The sequence below is a fragment of the Polyodon spathula genome, chromosome 1, assembly GCF_017654505.1.
Source record: "Polyodon spathula isolate WHYD16114869_AA chromosome 1, ASM1765450v1, whole genome shotgun sequence".
Classification (NCBI taxonomy): Eukaryota; Metazoa; Chordata; class Actinopteri; order Acipenseriformes; family Polyodontidae; genus Polyodon; species Polyodon spathula.
The window spans coordinates 109,583,865-109,605,380 of record NC_054534.1 but is presented as its reverse complement, the minus strand read 5'-3'; the positions used below and the strand labels follow the sequence as shown (position 1 = coordinate 109,605,380).

Sequence of the window (21,516 nt, the reverse complement as noted above, 5' to 3'; positions counted from 1 at the left end):
TCAGTGTATAACAAAGATCCACATTTTAAAGACATCTATTCTAAAAACGAATAAGAAACATCAAAACATTACTTACAAGCCTCTGAAATAACAGTCTGAGTTGTTTATCTTTGGCTTGGTTATTTAGTTTGGTGTTGTTTTGGTGATTTGAAGAAGACCGTCAGTGTTTTATTCTGATCGGAGGGGGACTTCTTTTCAGACAATAACTCATAGATAGATAGACCCCAATAAGCAGAGTGTTAAATCAAAGTGTGGTGCAATCCTTGTATGACTCTTCGGCAGTCATCTTATCGGACGAGGTTCCAGGAGCATTATTCATGATGTCCTGCAGTCCTGGTTGTGCACAGTTCCTCTTCCTCTGTTGTGGGTTTGTGGAAAGGTTCCCACGTGTCTTTCGGGCAGCTGTGGGCAGAGATCCTTTGAATAATACCACGAGGTGCCTGGACTGAATCACAACCTATAAGTAATTAAGTTACTGTACATGAAGAAGGAACTAACTGAAACTGAGAAAGGCACTAATCGAAACTGAGAAAGAACTACCTGAAAGTGAGAAAGAACTAGCTAAAACTGAGCGAGGACTAGGTGAAACTGAGAAAGAACTAGCTAAAACTGAGAGAGGACTAGGTGAAACTGAGAAAGAACTAGCTAAAACTGAGCGAGGACTAGGTGAAACTGAGAAAGAACTAGCTGAAACAGAGAATGGAACTAGCTAAAACTGAGATAGGACTAGATGAAACTGAGAAAGAACTAAACTGAAAAAGGCACTAATCAAAACTGAGAAAGAACTACCTGAAACTAAGAAAGAACTAGGTGAAACAGAAAAAAACTTGCTGAAACTGAGAAAGAACCAGCTGAAACTGAGAAAGAATTAACTGAAACTGAGAAATAACTAGCTGAAAGTGAGAAATAACTATCTGAAACTGAGAAAGGAACTAGCTGAAACTAAGAAAGAACTAGTTGAAACTGAGAAACAACTAGTTGAAACTGAGAAAGAACTAGCTGAAACTGAGAAAGGCACTAGCTGAAACTAAGAAAAAACTAGTTGAAACTGAGAAAGAACTAGCTGAAACTGAGAAAGAACTAGCTGAAAATGAAAAACAACTAGTTGAAACTGAGAAAGAACTAACTGAAACTGAGAAAGGCACTAGCTGAAACTAAGAAAAAACTAGTTGAAACTGAGAACTAGCTGAAACTGAGAAAGGCACTAGCTGAAACTAAGAAACAACTAGCTGAAACTGAGAAACAACTAGCTGAAACTGAGAAAGAACTAGCTGAAAATGAAAAACAACTAGTTGAAACTGAGAAAGAACTAGCTGAAACTGAGAAAGGCACTAGCTGAAACTAAGAAAAAACTAGTTGAAACTGAGAAACAACTAGCTGAAACTGAGAAACAACTAGCTGAAACTGAGAAACAACTAGCTGAAAATGAAAAACAACTAGTTGAAACTGAGAAAGAACTAACTGAAACTGAGAAAGAACTAACTGAAACTGAGAAACAACTAGCGGAAGCGTTTGTCTGCTTGACTTGGTTCCTTATAAATTGTACCTGAATCTAGTGAAAGGGCTGAGGAGGTGAAAAAGGTGAAAACAGGAAGTCTACCAGAGAGTAAGGTAATTAAACGGTGAACTGTGTTTCACCCTGTGTGCTACCAGGTACCATGCTTTACAATGAAAGTTCAAGCATGCTGAACTCGTGGTTCTTTTAAGGCATGGCATGAGAAACCTATATAGAGCAGGTAATGGAAGTGTATTGACAGGTAACATTAACGAAGTTAGTGAGAACACATTGCATTGCAAGAGGCAGCTCCACACTCAATACCCTAGCCAGTGTACACTTTCTCTGGCTTGGTGACCGGTCAATGTGGCTGACTGTGGAGGAGGGACAGTGGACCTCACAGTCCATCAGTTCGAGCAGCTGCAGGGGACCCTGAATGAGCTCTGCAAGATATCAAATTGGGCTCAGCGAGTCTCTTCTTATAACAGTGTCCCACAGTGAAAGCATAGCAAAGTGTTATAAAGCACAGTGAAACTATGGTAAAGCATAGTTAAGTATTGCAAAGCACAGAGAGATGGTAAAGCATATTAGAATACAATGTGAACCAGAGTGAACTTTGGTAAATGCATGGTATAATCATGGGAAAAAGTATGGCAAAACTGCAAAAATACAGTGGTAAACTTTTACAAGGATCCAGCTGCTTTGACTGACTAACTGACTCTTACACTACAGGCCTGCGAGTGCTCCAAAGCGTATTTCCCTTTCATATTTCCATGGCTGACTTTGAATTCAGAGCCAGTCACAGCAATGGCAATCCATACAATGTTGAATCCATAAAACTAAAATAAATTGCTTAATTAAACCAGAGCAGAAGCAAAAGACTACAAGGGTGTATTCGTCAGTTAAGGCATAAATGCAGAATTATCACCTGTCTGTGTTTGTTTTCCCTCCCTCGTTACCCACTTGGAGTCATTGAGAGGGCTTTATGGTCACATGCCCAGAGAGCTCTAAGAGACTGCTGTAGGACAAGGGAAGGCAGCTTCACACCATGACTTTAATTCTGACGTTGAACCATTTGAACATGTGACTGGCTCCTCTCAACTCTAAAGCAATGATCAGATAGAGGTCTTCTATACTGTAGGATTGGGTAGTATTTTGATGTATAGTAAACCAATGGGGCCAATAGCATGTTACCAGTTGTATCTCAATTGTATCTCAGATTTCAGTTCCAGAGAGAATGTAAAACTGTAGCCTGAAGAGCTTAAAGTCAAATGGAATCAGGAGGTGGAGGAGGAGGGAGTGGTAAGGGGAAGAAGTAGTCATTGGAGTCAGTTTAAGGAAATATGACCATTGATCATTTGATGCAATAAACTTTTACACAAATGGATTACTCCAAGGCCATGCCCTATAACATACATGTACAGTACTGGCAAAAATGTTAACATCATACAACACAGAAACCAGGAAAGGAGGACACCATTGGAAAGTGGAGGTAGACATAGGACAGACGGTCTGTTCTTTACATAGGGTGATGAGGGTATGGAATGGGTTACCTAGCCACACTACAGGAGCTGAGTTACTGGGATCCTTTAGACCTAACTTTTTGAGATTCGGAAAGGTAGTGATGGACCGAATTGCTTCCTCTCACTCGTAAATGTTGCTGTGTTCTTGTTTATGCCCCTGAGGTTTTTAACAATGTCACAATCTGCCATCTGTTCTAGTGTGAACTTGGTGAAGTGGTCCTCTCAGGGGATGCTGAGGATGATGTCCGAGGTCATGAAGAAGCTCTTCCAGCCTAGCATCTCTGAGATCGTCAAGCACAGTGGTATGCAGGTTTCTCCATCACACCCTCCTCGCATCTACATCCCAAAGTACAGGTTTCTCCATCACACCCTCCTCGCATCTACATCCCAAAGTGCAGCTTTCTCCATCACACCCTCCTCGCATCTACATCCCAAAGTGCAGCTTTCTCCATCACACCCTCCTCGTACCTACATCCCAAAGTGCAGGTTTCTGCATCACACCCTCCTCGCTTCTACATCCCAAAGTGCAGCTTTTTCCATCACACCGTCCTCGCATCTACATCCCAAAGTGCAGGTTTCTCCATCACACCCTCCTCGCTTCTACATCCCAAAGTGCAGCTTTCTCCATCACACCCTCCTCGCATCTACATCCCAAAGTGCAGCTTTCTCCATCACACCCTCCTCACTTCTACATCCCAAAGTGCAGCTTTCTCCATCACACCCTCCTCGCATCTACATCCCAAAGTGCAGGTTTCTCCATCACACCCTCCTCGCATCTACATCCCAAAGTGCAGGTTTCTCCATCACACCCTCCTCGCATCTACATCCCAAAGTGTAGCTCACCACCCCCTGTTGTTTTCAGGTCTATTTTTGTGAAGTGAACAAAATACTGTACCACAGCGCTTCACCTTTTGCAATAGTATTTCTTTAGTGATCAGAGTCGTGTTCTTCATTAAAACTCCTCAAAACTAAACATTAAGAACCTTATCTATATGCTGTGGACAGGATCAAGCACGAGAAACCTACTGTAAATGCCATTCAATGCAATGGGTAGCTTCCTTCCAACCCTGAGAAAACATTGAATTCACTCTGCTTGCTACTCATTTGTTTTCATTACAATAATATAGCCACACTGGCATTAATAAACTATTATAATAACTGGTCAGCAATTTTTCAATGGGCTCCATTGTGCTTCCTGCGAAATGAGGTCATCCAACTATGGGCTGCTTGTTATCCGCAAGCAATAGTGCCCCACACTTGGAAAAAGCTCGTTCAGCTTCATGGTTCCGACTCTCTGGAACTCTCTCCCAGCTTTGGTGTGTGATGCTCCCACTATCGCTTGCTTTAAATCAACTCAAGAACCACCTGTTCTCTTGCTTTACATGCTCCTTAAACCTGCTGCTGCTATTTCATGTGTTATGCACTTTCCACTGTATTTAATGTACTATTTCATGCGTTATGCACTTTCCACTGTATTTAATGTACTATTTCATGTGTTATGCACTTTCCACTGTATTTAATGTACTATTTCATGTGTTATGCACTTTCCACTGTATTTAGTGTACCATTTCATGCATTATGCACTTTCCACTGTATTTAATATACTATTTCATGTGTTATGCACTTTCCACTGTATTTAGTGTACCATTTCATGCATTATGCACTTTCCACTGTATTTAATGTACTATTTCATGTGTTATGAACTTTCCACTGTATTTAGTGTACCATTTCATGCATTATGCACATTCCACTGTATATCATGTATTATGCATTTCTCTATTTAAAGTATTATGGACTTTCTTGTATTTAATGTATCTTGTAAAGCACTTTGTAATGGTGTTCCACTATGAAAGGGGCTATATAAAATAAAGACTGATTGATTGATTGAATGATTAACACCAGCAAGAGAGCACGACCCCGGCACGAGCCGTCAAACAAAGAAATTCAACAACAAGCAACGCCACTTCAGAACTCTAGCAGGAAAAAAATGGCTTGAGATGATAAACACTGCATGGGGTAGTGTGTGATAAAAAGTTTCAAGTTTCTTCGTTTAAACACTTCATTGAAACAGTTTTAAAAAATGTTACTCTACGTACCCCATACTGGCTTCGACGTTGCATAACTGTGGATGTTAATTTATTTACAGTTTTTATGTACACAACATATTTTGTACTGTAATGCCATGTTTGTACCTCTAGAGAAGAATTTAAACTTAATAAACTTGTGTGAACATGTCTTCTTGCTATGCTTGCTGTTTAAAAAGAAGATTCAAAGCAGAGACTAGGAGTGTAGTGACCTTTGTTACTCTATTATAGCAGCATTGCAGCATTCTATATTCTATCAGCTGCCACAACTGTGACCTTGCAGGCACAAATCCGAGTACAGCTGCTTTTAAAAATGTCTGTTTAAATGCAATAAGGAAAAAGTTAAAAACAATAACACTAAAGCCACAATGAGAGGAAGATTAAACTGTGATTGGTCAAGAGGGGATGTATCTACCTCTTGGCATAATAAATGAAGCTATGAGAAGCCTGCTTCACCGAGAAGTTTACAGAACCTATAATTTTATTGCCTTTATGTCACTTTCTAGTTTTCCCCTCGGCTTAGTGTCAAAAGACATGGATCGGAGGTTTGGTTTTATAATTTGACTATCCTCTAGAACAGTGTTTTTCAACCCTGGTCCAGAGGACCCACTGTCTGCTGGTTTTCATTCCAACCAAGCTCTCAATTACTGAGCTAGACCCTGAATAGAACTGATAATTTGCTGAATTAGACCTTTTAATTGTTTTCAGCTCTTAAACAGTTGCATATTTCAAGTTAGATATAACATTTTATAATTAACTTGAACTCTGCAACTGTTTAACAGCTGGGTTGAGAGAAACTGCTCCAATATTACTAAATCTTTCTATTCCACGCACCATGAATCCAGTGTAGGGTACCATCTAATGGTAAAATAAATAACTGCAGGACTAACTTAGAAATTACAATGTTCAAGTTCTTTTGTGAAAACACCTAAATGAATGTCCTTTTTAAAAAGGCAAACTGACCAAAATAGCCATGCTATTTAGAGTTGTAATAGTAAAAGCATTTATTAACTAATGCCTAATCATAACACGTGTACCACCTCTCTGAAAAACATTAATTTAATTTAAAAATTGATTAACAATTTCCTGTTTTGTGTGACATTAAAGTTACGTTTTTTATAGTTCAGTTGCAATGTTTTTGCTCTGTCAACGATCCATACTTTTGTATTTCCATGTTGAATTGTGTATGAAGAGCAGGTATTGACCACGGAATCCTGCTAAACTGGATGGGTTATTCTATCTGTATATTAACACTGAGTTACAATCAGCCCTTTGTTGCTTCTATAAATGAAACAATACTTGCATACATCCTTACAAACCAATAGTTTACCCGTCCAAAGGGTTGAATCTCTTAGGATAACAGCCCTGACATGAACAACTGCTGAGCAGTGCTATTAAACATTTAAACAATCCGGTGGAACGCTGCAAAACAAGACACAACATGGAATCTTTTGTCAACTGGGGTTTACTTGTCATTTTTGCAAAACAAAAAATAAATAGTTACAAAAACAGAAGTGGCTCACGGCAAAACACCCAAGTGACCAGCAGAACATCCACAGAAATACCCCCCCCCGAAACTGCAAGAGTGGTTATGATGGTTGGTTTGTTTGAGGGACAGTCTATTTAGACTTGTATAAAGACAGCAAGGCAAGACTGGGTATCCAAGACTGGGCATCCAGTTCACAAATCTGCAATTCAGCCAGTGGATGAGCAGACGATCCACAAACACCACGTAATTACCACAAATGGTGCAGTTGCTGAATCTAAAGCTGTAAAGATGGAATATGCTAGAAGAGGAAAACCTCCACATCCACCTGATGAACATGCTGTCCCAGAACGGTACAACTACAGCAACAGAAACTGCTATAGAAAACGGTCCAGTGTGAGCCAGCTAGCCCTGCGAGTCACAAAGACTGCTCCACAATAACTTGCTTTGGTCAATAGGGCAATTAACAGGGCATAATGATAAAAAAAAAAAAAAAAAAAAAGTGTTTATTTTAAAGGGTTTATTTTAGTTAACATTTTCATATATTAACCCTACAGTAAACCTTTTAACATGTGCTAAAATCCAAAATACAGAAACCAAAATAACTGAAGACAAATTTATTTTAAGGCTTGCATGTCAATGCATCTAAACAGTGCCAAAAACAGTGGCAGTCACATGACTGCCTCGGAAGTGCGGGGGAGAGTGGGGGGGTGCACGAGGGCAACATGCCTTCCAGACTGTCCCGAGAACTACTCTACGGGCTCGTCCTGCGACTGTCTGAAACAGCCGACACGCACCCTCTAGTGGGCGTGCGGCCTGCCGCGGCCTCTGCCTCTGCCTTGCCCTCCGGGGGGCCCGTCCATAGTGGAGCGCGGGTTCTTGATGGTTTCATCGACAGACAGGATGAGGCAGGCAGCCTCCGAGGCTGCAGTGAGAGCGTTGATTCTGACAATGGACGGCTCCCAGACACAGGCTTCATAGTTGTCAGCGATGTCTTCGTTGTTCACATCCACACCATACCACATACCGCCCTGTGGAGGGGAGGAAATCATGAATACAGTGTTACCACTGTGACTTTAGCACTTAATGATGAAAAACCTGCACACCCAAAGTTCTTAAGTTTGTTCATACTTCAGTCTGTCTTGTGACGCAACAAGCAAGGACTGAGAAAAATTTCGATTGGCACAGTCACACAAGTGAACCACACACGGCAACTTCTCCCCAGCCAGTCATCCAAGATAACTTGTTTTAACCATTACTTCTGTCACTAAATCATTACAAACACAGAATGAATTAAATAAAAATGGACAAGGAGATGGCTACTGTATTGCTTGCACCATGTTACGGAGGGTTAGTATTTAAACCATGGAGAAAGCGGCCAGGCTTCACCACTCCCACTCCGAGAGCCTACCTGGGCGTGCTTGGCCCGCAGCTTGTTGAGGATGTTGGTGGCATCGAAGCCAGCGTTGTCACAGAGCTGGCGAGGGATGATCTCCAGTGCTTTGGCGTAGGCACCGATCAGCAGCTGCTGCTTGCCTGGGATGGTCCTGGAATAGTCCCGCAGGTACTTGGACAGCTCCATCTCAATAGCACCACCTCCTGCCACAACAGAATCATTCTGGAAGCAGAGATACTTTCCATTAGGGATGCTGGATTCCCTTTAATTTCCTAAACTTTCAGATTAATCATCATGGGAAGAGAGCTATTGCTTTTTTTGTCAAAAGACTGAAAACATAACATGTATATCCTACTGCATAAACCCTACAGCTGACCTATGTTCAACATGCCTATCTGACTATGGTTAAATGTTTACGAAGAATTCTATATGCTTGACGCCTGGGGAAAACCTTTAAATGTTTACACACTAAATCAACTACCCAAGTAGAATCTAATGGGTAAATAAGAAAACAGTAACAAATCCAAGCAGCGGTTTCTTCACTTGTGGTAAATTAGTCCAATCCACATCAAAAGACCCTCACCTGTGAAGAGATTGATCTGAATAAACCTGTTTATGCACTCCCAACATTGAAGCAGGGTTTTCAATTCGTTTTAAAAGTATAATGGCACATACAAGGTAGTAAGGGACACCCATATCAGAGGTGCATAGTGGCGAGAAGGGAGAATGTGTGAACATTTTGAAAAAACAAAAAAATGGATTTAAACGGTGCATTTAGGCATATTTTTGCATGGTTTAAGTACGTGCTAGACTAGTAGTGGTCTGTGTGTTAAGTCTGACAAAGTACTCCATTAGTGCAGTGAAGGAGCTTTATTTCAGCAGCGCTCACAGCAAGGCAAGAGCAACAAGACGACAAATAGATATTTGGAGCACGAATGCCTCTAACACAAGACGATGAAAAATAACTGGTATATGCAAAGAATCGCTGAAACACTGATGCAAAATATTCTTTTCACTCAATTTATAATATTTCTTGACTGCTTTAAATCATACAAGTTATACAGAGCAGCGTGCAAAATTTAGGGACAACCCCACTAAATGACCTTTTAAAGTTATAAACAAAGTGGAATGTAAGCAGAGTCTGCATTCTAAAGAAGTTGTGCACAGATAGTTGAACGATGGAAGAATGCAGTTAACATCCATATATAAACAGTTTAAACATTGTCTTTCAGAGATTATCCTTTGTATTGCATTTAATATCTTGATACTAAAGCTATTCAAAAATAACTAAGCATTCCTCAATTTTATTGCTCTCTTGTTGCATACAATAATAGGTAACTTGATGACACTATCTAGCTGCTGCCTTTATCCAAGGCGACTGCGAACCACTTCAGCTCCAGGATGCATGTCAAATGAAAGAGTACTTGCAGTACCATGCCGTGCCTGTGTACGGAAAGGTTTGCCACCTCGTCTAGGGGTTCCCCCCCAATCTGATCTCTTTCTATACATGTCCTGAGGCAGTGTTATGAATGTGATGTGTTTTGAAGTCAGGAAGGATAGATCGAAAATCAGGTGACTTCTCCAACTGCGTGCCGTGCAAAAATCCCTATCTGAAGACAGTGACAAGAGTTGGAGATATCGCAGGAAACAATAACCTAAAGTATATACAGTATTTCATTTGATTATTTTTGCAGTTTTGCTTGTTATTTTATAATGGTATCTGATTGCAAAGAAAATATGGCAGCGTACATGGATGTGAGAACGGGAGCGATGAAGAATTTGAGCTGTGTTCGGAGACTACGAAAACAGCGATAGTAATGCTGAGTTATTTACCGATAATGATGAAGAAGAGGAACCGAGAGCAGCACGGGGCTGGGTGTTTGTTACTGATCCACACGCAGACGAGGAACCGAGAGCAGCACGGGGCTGGGTGTTTGTTACTGATCCACACGCAGACGAGGAACCGAGAGCAGCACGGGGCTGGGTGTTTGTTACTGATCCACACACAGACGAGGAACCGAGAGCAGCACGGGGCTGGGTGTTTGTTACTGATCCACACGCAGACGAGGAACCGAGAGCAGCACGGGGCTGGGTATTTGTTACTGATCCACACGCAGACGAGGAACCGAGAGCAGCACGGGGCTGGGTGTTTGTTACTGATCCACATGCAGACGAGGAACCGAGAGCACCACGGGGCTGGGTGTTTGTTACTGATCCATATGCAGATTCTTCCATATGGAGTTCTTTGTCTTTTTTTTTTTTTTTTTTTTTTTTTTTAACCCAAGAAGGTAATCACATTCTTATATAAATGCCCAACAAACGGGCATGTGAGTACTTCACAAGCAAACCAAATACAAATGGAAAGGTGTTTGGACTGAAATGGCAAGATGTTTTACCAAATGTGACGTATGTTATTTTGATGGGTGTAAACAAATTCCTGTGCATGAAAATGAAAAATAAGTTTTTTTCTTATATTGTGCACGTAATTTTGTACATACTTTACATAAACTAGAATATTTCTGTTCTGTATATAAATCGTTTAACATTTATTTAAAAAAAAAAAAAAGTATATAAAATGATAGACATTGACAAAATGTTTTTGGTTTCTTTTTAATCATTATCATTCATCCTTGACCGTGACACGCTTGAGTGACTGACTGAAGCACATGCACTTAATCACCTAATTAAATGGGACAGTTGATTGTACACTGGATATGGAGTGATTTCAGCTGTTGAATTGTAAGCCTAAATAAAAGCAATAAAGAATCACAGAAAAACACCAATATGCCATGTCTGTCTAGAGAGCAGCACCTTGGCATGTTGGAGGGTGGACTAGGGCAGCGTACTGTGGCTCGCCGTCTTGGGTGCTCACAGCCAGTAATTTCAAACCAGGCGAGACTGTATAACCAGACACACTTTGCCAATGACAGGCCACCAACTAGGAGATGTGTGGCTTCTAGGGCTCGGAGACCAATGAACAGGCAGATGCTTATCCAGGCACTACAAGAGGAATGGGCCAGGATTCCACAAGACAACATCCGAAACCTGATGCAAAGCATGCGTCGCAGATGTACTGCTTGTATTGCTTCCAATGCTGGCCACACACGCTACTAGCCTGTGACTTTCACAGTATCCCCCGTCCCCCTATAACTTGACAGAAAAATGTAAATTGTTAAATCAGCACAATAAAAAGTCACTGCACCTGCTCTAACGCAGTTTGTGATTTTTCAATCACATTTAGTGAATTTTATCCAAATATAAGTGATACTTTTTTTGTGCTCAGTATATATAAAAATCACTACACAAGCTGGGCAGTGTAAGCGAGGCATTTTAGAATGATCACTATGAGTGCGTGCATAATCTGGTTTGTTTACTTTTCGCTGTCAAACTTAGACTTGAGCTGCTGTGTTGGTCCTGTTTTTTATATTATATCTTACATATCACACAGTTATTTTTCATTTGCAATTTTTTAAAATATCACATTTTTTAAAATCTGGTGAGGCGGTAAGTGCAAGGTATTTGTCATTTCTAGCAAATATGAACTCTTATGTATTAGCTTTTGTTCATATAAAAAAAATGTAAAAGATAACTGTCTTTTGCCTTATTGAATATGGCTAGTTCACTAAAGGGTTAATAAAAACAGTAGAAATGTACTGACTTTTTTCCAATATTATTTTATACCAATTTCAGCAGTACAGATATCGATTATAATAAATTTCAAATTCTGGTGTCTGGAGTGAACACTCATTTTTGCATCTGGAGTTGAAGAGGTTAATATTTAATAAGTAGGTGGATCATGCCGGTCTCCGGCACATTCTGAAAACCCTGTTGGAGGTCCCCACTCCCCCCACCCAGCATTAACCCTCAAAAGACTGACCTTGATGGCTCTCCTGACGATCATGATGGCATCGTGCAGCGACCGCTCTGTCTCCTCCATAAACTGCTCAGCCCCTCCTCTCAGGATAATGGTGCATGTCTTGGCCTTAGGGCAGCCTTTGAAAAAGTTATACCTAAAGGGAAAAAGAAACACCAGACTGACACCATTCATATCTTACACAGATCACATTCCATAGAAGCTTCCAAAGTTCTCTCAACTAAAACAGGATTCATAAACCAAAGCACCCAATTGTTGTTTAAATACATGTATCTACTGTGTCATGGCATGATAGAAGGCTTCTCCCTCAAAGTGAAAATAAACCCTGGAGAACTAAACAAGCTACAGAAAACAGAAAAGAAAATACAATATGCATTATGTATTAATCAATACAATAGTAACAGATGAAAGCACCTTTCCCCTCCAACCTGGACCTCCTCAAAGAGAGCGCACTGTCCCAGCACGTCATCTGTGAGAGCCCCCACACTGGTCTGGATGGAACCACCACAAGCCTGAAACAGAGAAGTGAACCAGGCACAGCTCAGAAATATACAACAAGTTTAAACAAGTTTTAATAGAGGATTGTGGGTAATCACAAACAGCATGGTTTGGTCTTCGCAATAACGCATCCGGAGAACTTTCAAAAACCACAGCACCAAGTACAGAACAGGGACAGAAATGAGACTCCCATTGCATAGCATTCCTGGTTTTACCAAAAACTGAAGACACACACCTGAGGCTGTTACATATACACTGTGGCTAATCAAAATCCTAATAACACCTGAAACTACTAGAAAATAAGTCATTTCCATGCAGCAATCACAAACATTTAATTCAGTAGTTCTTGGCAGAGGCATCAGCTGAAAGCCACGAATTCCTGGTAGGATGATACACGACATACCATCATGGTCCTCTTGAGGTCCTCCTCCTGGACTCTGCCAGCACAGAACAGGTCCCTGTCAGCAAAGAACTGGGTGGCCACATCTCCAATGGGAAGCTTGGACAGCACAACTTTGGCTCCGGATTTGTAGATTTTCTCCAGCTTGTCATAGAGAATATTCCACTCTGCATCCACAATTGCTTGGTAATCCTAATGTAGGTTAAAAACAGAGCTCAGGGTACTTTGTTACATATTCTAACTGTACATTGAATAAGGGTTGCAAATAACACTAGGTCTAAACCAGTGTTCCTTATTGTGTCCCTTGGGGACCCAGGGACAAAAGGAGGGAGGGAAGGAGGGATTGCCCCCCCCCGTACCTCTGTGTAACATGAACGGTGGAAATCATGGTTCTATATAAGCAATTATATCCTTGTCTAACCTGAGTTGTCACTCACCTCTACAGACTTCACTCTCACTTCAGCGTTCTCCTTCTCAGCCTTAAGCTCAAGCTCCACATTCAGGAGGGCGATCTTGGGGTTCTCGTACTTCTTCGGCTGCATCTCAAACCCAGCGTAGGAGAAGGTCTTCTTGAAAGCAACGCCCGCCACCAGCTGGGAGTCCTGGTTACAGAACAGACAAGTTAAAACAAACACTGCTGGACACGAAGCGCACGCCACAGAAACCAACTGGGTACCCAATAAGTGATAAGCAGCATCACTTTTCTTAATGCAAAGACAGCCACAAGGCTTCACAAACACATATTTTATACCATCAGTAACGTAGGCTACAATGAAGTATGACTCCACTCAGCTCCTGACAGTCAAGTTATTAGGGACTGTGGCAAAACTTTTAAGCAGTTAAATTTTACCATCCCATTTTACCAAGGGTCAGAGCCTTGATAAATGCATATATGTAAGCAATTTCTAATAAAAGCAGAAGTAAATCCTCTTAGGATTTGGTTAATTTTCACAAGCTAAAAAGAGTTGTGAGACTGCTAAATGTTACAACATATATCCTGTAGACAGGGTTTCTATAGCATTCAAAGTTTGCTGGAGCGCCCCTCCCTTTACCTAAGACTAGGTTTCCTACCCTTCCTTCATTATTGTTAGTCACTGCACAGAATACACAGAAGAGGCATTCTGTTGATTTGCGGCACATACACTAGGTGCTACAGCAATGTAATGCACGGTGCGTTGATGTGGTAAACTTACTTTCTAATCATCCTGTATATTGATACATTTTTGAATTTCAAAATATATTTTCAAACAGCAAAAAGATAAAATCCATCACATTGTAAATCACCGCCAGGCACTTCGTCTGAAAACCTATGGTATGGTTTGTTAAATATCCCAACCCCAGCTTAAACTCACCTCAAGGGCACCTCCCTGGACTTTCTTCATGCCAATCATTTTAAGAGGCAACAGATCATCTAGCATCATCACTGCATCCACCACCATCATGGAGAAGAACTCCTTCTGCACAGCAATCAGCTTGGAGTTAAGGGCTGTGGAAGCACACTTCACCAGCAGGCTCTTCTGCTCCCTGAGGACACAGCAGGGATGGAAAGACGACTTGTGGTAATATTTATTACACTTACTTATTTTCACTATCAACATTATATTTAAGTTCATATACCATCCTTAAATTATCAATAAATTGCTACAGTGGGAAAAAACTGAACTTGCTATTCCCCAGAATGGAAAATCAGTAGCCCTACATTTCTGTGTATTCAAATACCCAAAATAAAGAATAAATAAAAGGCAAACGTGTGTGTGTGTGTGTGTGTGTATACTACAAGCAGACAGCATAACGTATAAGCTGCTAAAGTTTAAGTTTACTCTTTGGAGGAGCCGACCGGGTTCACCAAGTGTACAAACAACGTTCAATAGGTGATTTCTTCATTCAAATTATGTTGTTTATTCAATAACCTGCAAATAACTCAAAACAAGGAACACATCTGGTTGTGCTTTGAGTGGTCAGTGCAAATGTTTGTTACTCCATCCATTCACTGAAAGTCAACAGTAGATGTTTTACACTGAACTGCAGTCCAGTTAAAAAAAAAAAAAAAAAAACTTCCACACTGTTTTCTTATTAGTTATTACATTATTCTGCTTAGCATTTGGTATGTCTTAAAGTTAAAATTAGCTTTCTTATTTCAATGTTACCAAAGTGGCTTCCTTTTCAACACTTGCTATATCCATTAGTTTACAAATTTAAAATTAGCCAGCGCCGTGCTCTGGAAGCTGTTTCACAACAAGCAAAAGCTGCTGTGTGCAGTCATTACAGGGGCACTCAAGCAGGGGATCGGTTAACATTAGCTGAAAATAAGGCTAAAACTGGCAACAACTTAACACTGAACATTTACTGTAGAACTCTGCTGAACAACTACTGCATGATTAATTAGGGTCCTTACATTTAACCCTTCGTGGTCCTACGTCGGACCAGGTCTGTCATTATAATTTTCCCTTTCCAGTCTGATGTTCGACCCTGTCCCACATCAAAGAGACAGGTCTCTAGTCGGTTTTTCTCCGGAAAAAGCACAGAAAACCTCTCAATGGCCGAGTGAGAACGATAGCAACCGAAAAAAAGGGGCGGACCTGAGCAATATAAAAAGGCCCTGCACCACAGAGATAACACGGACACAAACAAAGAAGAGAGCTGCTTCCGCATCCAGCGCTCAAAGAATATCACAGACATTTGCAGAGCTTTTAGATGTTACAGTAATAAAATAATGACTTGGATCGCATTATTGAGGAGTTTGGTAATAAAACAAGTGATTAGGAGAGGATTTATCAGTATGCATGACTATGAAGAGGTATGTGAAAAATACAGCAAACAATGAGTGGGGCTTGGCTGGAGAGGTAGTACTGAGAGTTCTTTTGATAAGCAGTGCCTTTCAGTTTTAGTGGGGGGGGGGCAACACTTTAAAAACAGCCTGTGTGAAAATAAATTGGACCCGACGCATCTGACAGGCGCTATAAAAATGGACCGCTAAGGGTTAATATGTAAATCTGATTCACACCAACGTGCATTTCAAGAACATTGGATGTAGGCAAGCCAGGCAAAAAAGCCTGTTTAACACTGACTTAACACTTGTCAAGCGTTAGCGTATTATACATATATATATATATACACACACACACACACACACACACGTATGTGTATACACATATTACCAGTCAAAAGTTATTACCAGTCAAAAGTTTGAGTACACTTACTGGAAACTAGGTTTTTTTCATAATTGACTATGTTCTACATCATATACATTTCTGTAAATACTTGAAAATGAAAACACATGCTACAATATACAAAACAAAACATAAGCAGTGTTCAAGAAAATTGAAAATTGTCTCAATCTTGGATTCCTCAAAATAGCCACCTTAATATGAGCTTCACAAACACGAGGCATTTGGTTAACAAGCTTCAGCTGGAAATCACCCGGCATGTCTTCCCAGCTCTTCTGCAGCAATTCCCAGAGATGTAGGGCACTTGTGGGTAGCTTTGCTTTGACTCTGTCCAGTTAGTCCCATACAAGTTCTATGGGACTGAGGTCTGGAGACTGGGCAGGCCAGGTTATTAGATTGAGTTGTCCTTCACTTTCCTTCTTCACCAGACAGTTCTTGCACAACTTTGAGGTGTTTCAGGTCATTATCTTGCTGAAGAATGAAGGACTGCCCAACTAGCTGTAATCCTGATGGAATGGCATGCCTCTGAAGTATGCTATGATAGCCATGCTGGTTGAGCTTGCCATGGACTTGGTAACGATCACCAACTATGTCACCAGCAAAGCAACGCCAGACCATGACACTGCCTCCTCCATGCCTGACAGTGGGAACCACACATGCAGAACTCATGCGCTCACCCTCTCTGCGTCTTACAAATACTCGGTGGTTGGACCCAAATATTTCAAATTTTGACTCATTGGTCCATAAGACCGACTTCCACTCCTCAAACGACCAGTTTGTGTTTTTTGGCCCAGGCAAGTCTCTTCCTCTTATTCTGCACTCTTAACAATGGTTTATTTGCAGCAATTCTTCCAGTTAGGCCAGATTCACACAATCTCCTCTGAACAGTTAATGTTGAAACATCTGTACTTCTAGTAGCATTTAGCTGAGCTTGTATTTCAGGGGCAGTTAATCGCCGGTTTCGCAGACTTGTGACTCGAATGAACTTGTTCTCTGATTCTGAGGTCACTCTTGGCCTGTCTGACCTTGTTCGGTCCTCATGAGTGCCAGTTTCTTCAAATCGTTTGATGGTCTTCACCACAGCGGTTACAGACACTTGCAAAGTTCTTGCGATTTGACTTAAACATTGACCTTCATTTCTTAAAGTAATTACAGTAATTCTTTGCTTAACTGAGCGTATTTTGCCATTTTCTGCTCCCTTACATTCAGGAATGACAAACTTGTGCCTATGCTACCTATATTTATAGGTAATCATGGACCCTCATCTGTTAACAATCATTGGTGACAAAAGGTTAATTAGGTAACATGCTAGTTAACTCAGAGAACATCTAACAAAGACACTTTTATACTTAGGCCAGTGTTCCAACACTGTGTTATACACATTTCAGACTTAACTGACTTGGGCTTCAGACTGAAATCCCCTTGCTTTGGGTGAAATTAAATTTTTGAATGCAATTTACTTGTGATTATCAGTTTATATAAGTACACATCATATAATGAAATATTAAGTGTTTATAGACAAGTTTATACAATTAAAAGCATAGATAATCATGAAAAACCTGGTTTGAAGCAGGTGTACTCAAACTTTTGACTGGTACTGTGTGTGTGTGTGTGTGTGTGTGTGTGTGTGTATATATATATATATATAGACATACACAACATATATATATATATATTATATATATATATATATATATATATATATATATATATATATATATATATCTCAAATTGTATTTTATAGCAATTTCAGCAGTAAGAATATATTAACTGGTGCCCTGTATGCACATTCATTTTTACATCATGAGTTGAAAGAGTTAATAACACAAGTACTTACTTCTTATCACCCTTTTTCACAGCAACAGCAATTTCATTGATCTTTTTCACAGCCTGTGAAAAGAAACAAAGTGTCAATCTCAGACACAAACTTACCTGAACAAAATCTACTGTAGCTAGTTCACAAAATAATAAAATTGACACCTATCTACCCATCTGTCTAAATCATTACACACACACACATATATACAGCAGTATTTACTGAAAGTACTGGTTAGTGCTGTCAGAACTTTACCAAGCAGCTAGTTACCCTTTGTCTGGAACTAGAAAAACAAACACTGTAACCGGCTCACCAGCTGTGTGGCTGTACGGAAAGCGCGGATGATGGTCTGGGGGTGTAGCCCCTCCTCCACATATGGCTTCAGCTGTTTCAGGAACTCGGCAGCCAACAGGGTCACAGATGTGGTACCATCACCGACCTGAGGAGGAAAGCAATGGAATATCAAGCAGACGCTCAAATTACTACCATGACTTCATATAAACAAAAAAAAGAAATCTTATGTGATACATAAAAAATAGGGCTGTTCCGATTAACAGATGAATCAACTACAGACTTGATCGCAGATTAATAGGTTTTACAATTTGCTATTTAGGGAAGTGCTGAATTGCTGATTTGAAGCATGTGTGCTCTATCCTTAGAAGTGGGAGGACACTATGGTTTTACTTGTTGTCTTGTTTTGTGCAAGGATTGCTGTTGGTGTGCCACAGATGTACATCTGTATTTGGAACTGGAATGTTGATCTACGTTGATTTAAATGATTGCCAAACGTGTGTCTGCAAAGTTACTTGTGTGTATTGTAATCAGAGCGGTGGAGCGCTGTGTTAAATCCAGCGTGGGTATTTATCCCGAATTACAAACTGTCGATGTAGTTATAAACCTCAGAGTGTTTTGTGTTTGTGCATTGCTAATAATTTTGCTGTCAGGGGTTACCACCCCAGAGTGGTTACACAGTACGTTTAACTGCTGCTCTGGCTCTTAGGGTTTTACATGACCGAGTTATCAGGCCCTTAAATCTGTTTTATTAGGGTAATAGGACAGAAAGGTAACATTTACAAAAATTAAAATAATAAAAATGGTTTTAAAACACCAAATTCCAACAGGCATATTTTTTATTTTTTATAAATCGTTACCTTTGTTAAAAATGCGCACAGATGAATCAACTAATGCCCATAAATTAACTGAACATTTTTAATTGAGTGACAGCCCTATAAACACATACAGAGACTTGCAGGGCACCAAACTGAATGAGTATTAACAGTAGTCGGTAAGATTACAAACTGCCTCCATCATACTTCATTTTTGTCTTAGTCATCACTAATGATCATTATACTGTATTACTCACACCATGTAAGTCATCAGGACCATACACAGCACCTTATACTATATTTTCTATAAAGTTAAAGATCAATTAAACAGTACGGCTAATTTTAATGTGACATTTCAGGTGGTTGTAGCACACAATTATCATGGTCTAGATTATATTAAGTGCATCGTCACACCTGTGACAGGTAGGATAGGGGTCCCTGGGAGGAACAGAAGCTGTGCTCCTTTAGCTGGCACTCACCTCTGCATCCTGGGACTTTGCAATGTCCACTAGAGTTTTAGCAGCTGGGTGAACAACATCCAGAAGCTTCAGGATGGTGGCACCATCATTCGAGATTGTAGCTTTACCTAAGAGCAAGCAAAGAAGGGAGTTTATTGGAGGACTGGAGATGAGAATCATGAGACTTTAAAGAGCGCCAGAGGAGTCGCTCACCTCTGCTGTCCACCATGAGCTTGTCCATGCCTCGTGGGCCCAGGGTGGTGCGGACGGCCTCAGCGATCACCTGACAGGCATTGATGTTGCTGACAAGCTGGGGGACACCTTGGGAGGAGTCAGTCCCCTCTTTCAACAGGATAATCTGTGTGGGCTGTAACATAACAGCACAAACACTACATGTCAAAAAAAACACAGGCAACCCAAACCATCAGACTTGTGTGGGGTTGCTAGGACACCACGGTGACCAAAATTAAATAAAAAAAAAAAACTAACTTAAAAAAAAGTTATCGCTGTCCATATGCGATGACTGGCACTTGCTTACAATCTGGCCAGCATTACTGAATACCTGCTCACTGGGATTGACTTTGCAGGGATGCTTCATACTTCTGACAGTGTTCATGGCAATGTGTTATTTTATTAATGCATACGCATTTATTTTTCAGCGAGTGTTGCAGGGAAAGAATGTTCCCCACCCCAAAAAAAACCCCAACTATCAAGCTATGAATCCAGGATCACCCTGCTGCAGCAATGTTCCAGTCAGCAATCGTGGGGCAATGTTAGATGAGGAAAAATAGCTGTACAATGTTGTACACTGTTTAAAAAAAAAAAAAAAAAATATATATATATATATATATATATATATATATATATATATATATATATATATATATATATATATATATATATATATATATATATATATATATATAGATCGTATATATAAATGAAATAAACAAAAGAAAAAAACAATGTTGTCTTTGCAGAATTTGATGGCGCATACAGTACTATTGAGTGCACTTTTGTAGCACAGTACAAAAATGAAAAGAAACTTGACAGGTTACACACAGGTCGTTAAAATCTGGGGTTCAGCAGTTACAAAGCAAAGAACGGCAAGAAACCAGAATCCCACAAAGCAGCAGTCACAGTTGGCAATGATTCATTATCTGTGACGCAACAAACTAAAACAGCTGTACATCAGAGCTGGATTCAGCTTAGAGAAAGACTGGAAAAAACAGACATGAGCTATTTATATATTTGAATAAGAGCTAAGTATTTCTTCTTATAGTTGCACTATTAGTATGTTACTTAAATGTACTAGCAAATGTGTTCCAAGCTGCACTGAAAGGAGCATTTCATTAAAGTGTGTTATACATGTGTAGCGGCGAGGTCGGGTCACAGGGAACCTTCTGTGTATCTTGAAGAATTCAGTGAACCAGTCAAGCTACAAGGCTAGATCTGCCCCTGTTAATCACTGATTGATTGTAAGTAAGACTGCATCACCAAGCGGCAGTTGAACGGGCACTAGCGCAATGTTTCTAGAGGGGCAGGTCGTTTGAACGGTATGCTGTGTGGGCCAAAGCTGCACTGTCGTTCAAATAAAATATACCGCTTTATAAATTTGTGTCGTCGGACGGCCGCTAAATTCTTAAAATATATAATATATATATATATATATATACCCTTATGGGATAACCTACATCTGTGACAAAACTGCACATCACCACGGAGGCCTGCTATATTCATTAACAATGCCGACCGCACAAACCTTGGAAAAACAGACCCGCAAGAAAGCACGGGTCACACTACACAGACAACGACACACGAACAGCGGCAATGCCGTGTATTTATTAGCAGTCATCGGAAGGCTAATTTAACGCCGTTAGCTGTATAAACCCGTTGCTATATCAAGTGATCGGACATGACAGCGCCCCTCTATTCAACCAAGACAGGAGACATGGGGAAAAGAGGCCATTGTTTCTACATATCTCATCCCTTCCCAAAGAAATATAGCAATTTTCAACAAAACAAGACTCTGTTTGTAATGCCTGATGTGCCTCTGGTGTAGCCCGTCTGCGTTTGAGGGCGGATGGCGACGGGATATTGAAGAAAAACGCACTCCTATTCACACCGATACTCACCATCATCCTCGCTCGTCTCTAGCAGAAGCCGGCTGAGAAACCCCACACTGCACAGCGCGGAGAACCTTCTGGCAAAGG

General features: G+C 40.4%; 1 protein-coding gene across 2 annotated transcripts; it reads right to left on the bottom strand.

Annotated features, from left to right (window-relative positions):
• Nucleotides 1-6,549: 6,549 nt before the first annotated feature.
• LOC121313508 (T-complex protein 1 subunit eta) lies at nucleotides 6,550-21,516 on the bottom strand. Of its 2 annotated transcripts, XM_041246270.1 has the most exons (12): nucleotides 21,439-21,516; nucleotides 19,517-19,670; nucleotides 19,325-19,431; nucleotides 18,053-18,178; nucleotides 17,761-17,813; nucleotides 14,109-14,280; nucleotides 13,194-13,358; nucleotides 12,760-12,948; nucleotides 12,273-12,370; nucleotides 11,862-11,994; nucleotides 8,000-8,206; nucleotides 6,550-7,619 (listed from the first exon to the last, which is right to left on the bottom strand). In XM_041246270.1, the coding sequence occupies exons 1-12, from the start codon at nucleotides 21,442-21,444 to the stop codon at nucleotides 7,389-7,391; spliced, it is 1,641 nt and encodes a 546-aa protein (XP_041102204.1). In that variant the 5' UTR covers nucleotides 21,445-21,516; the 3' UTR covers nucleotides 6,550-7,388. The 2 variants fall into 2 exon arrangements, with proteins under 2 accessions (XP_041102204.1, XP_041102125.1); XM_041246191.1 differs by lacking the exon at nucleotides 21,439-21,516 and having other exon boundaries at nucleotides 19,517-19,679.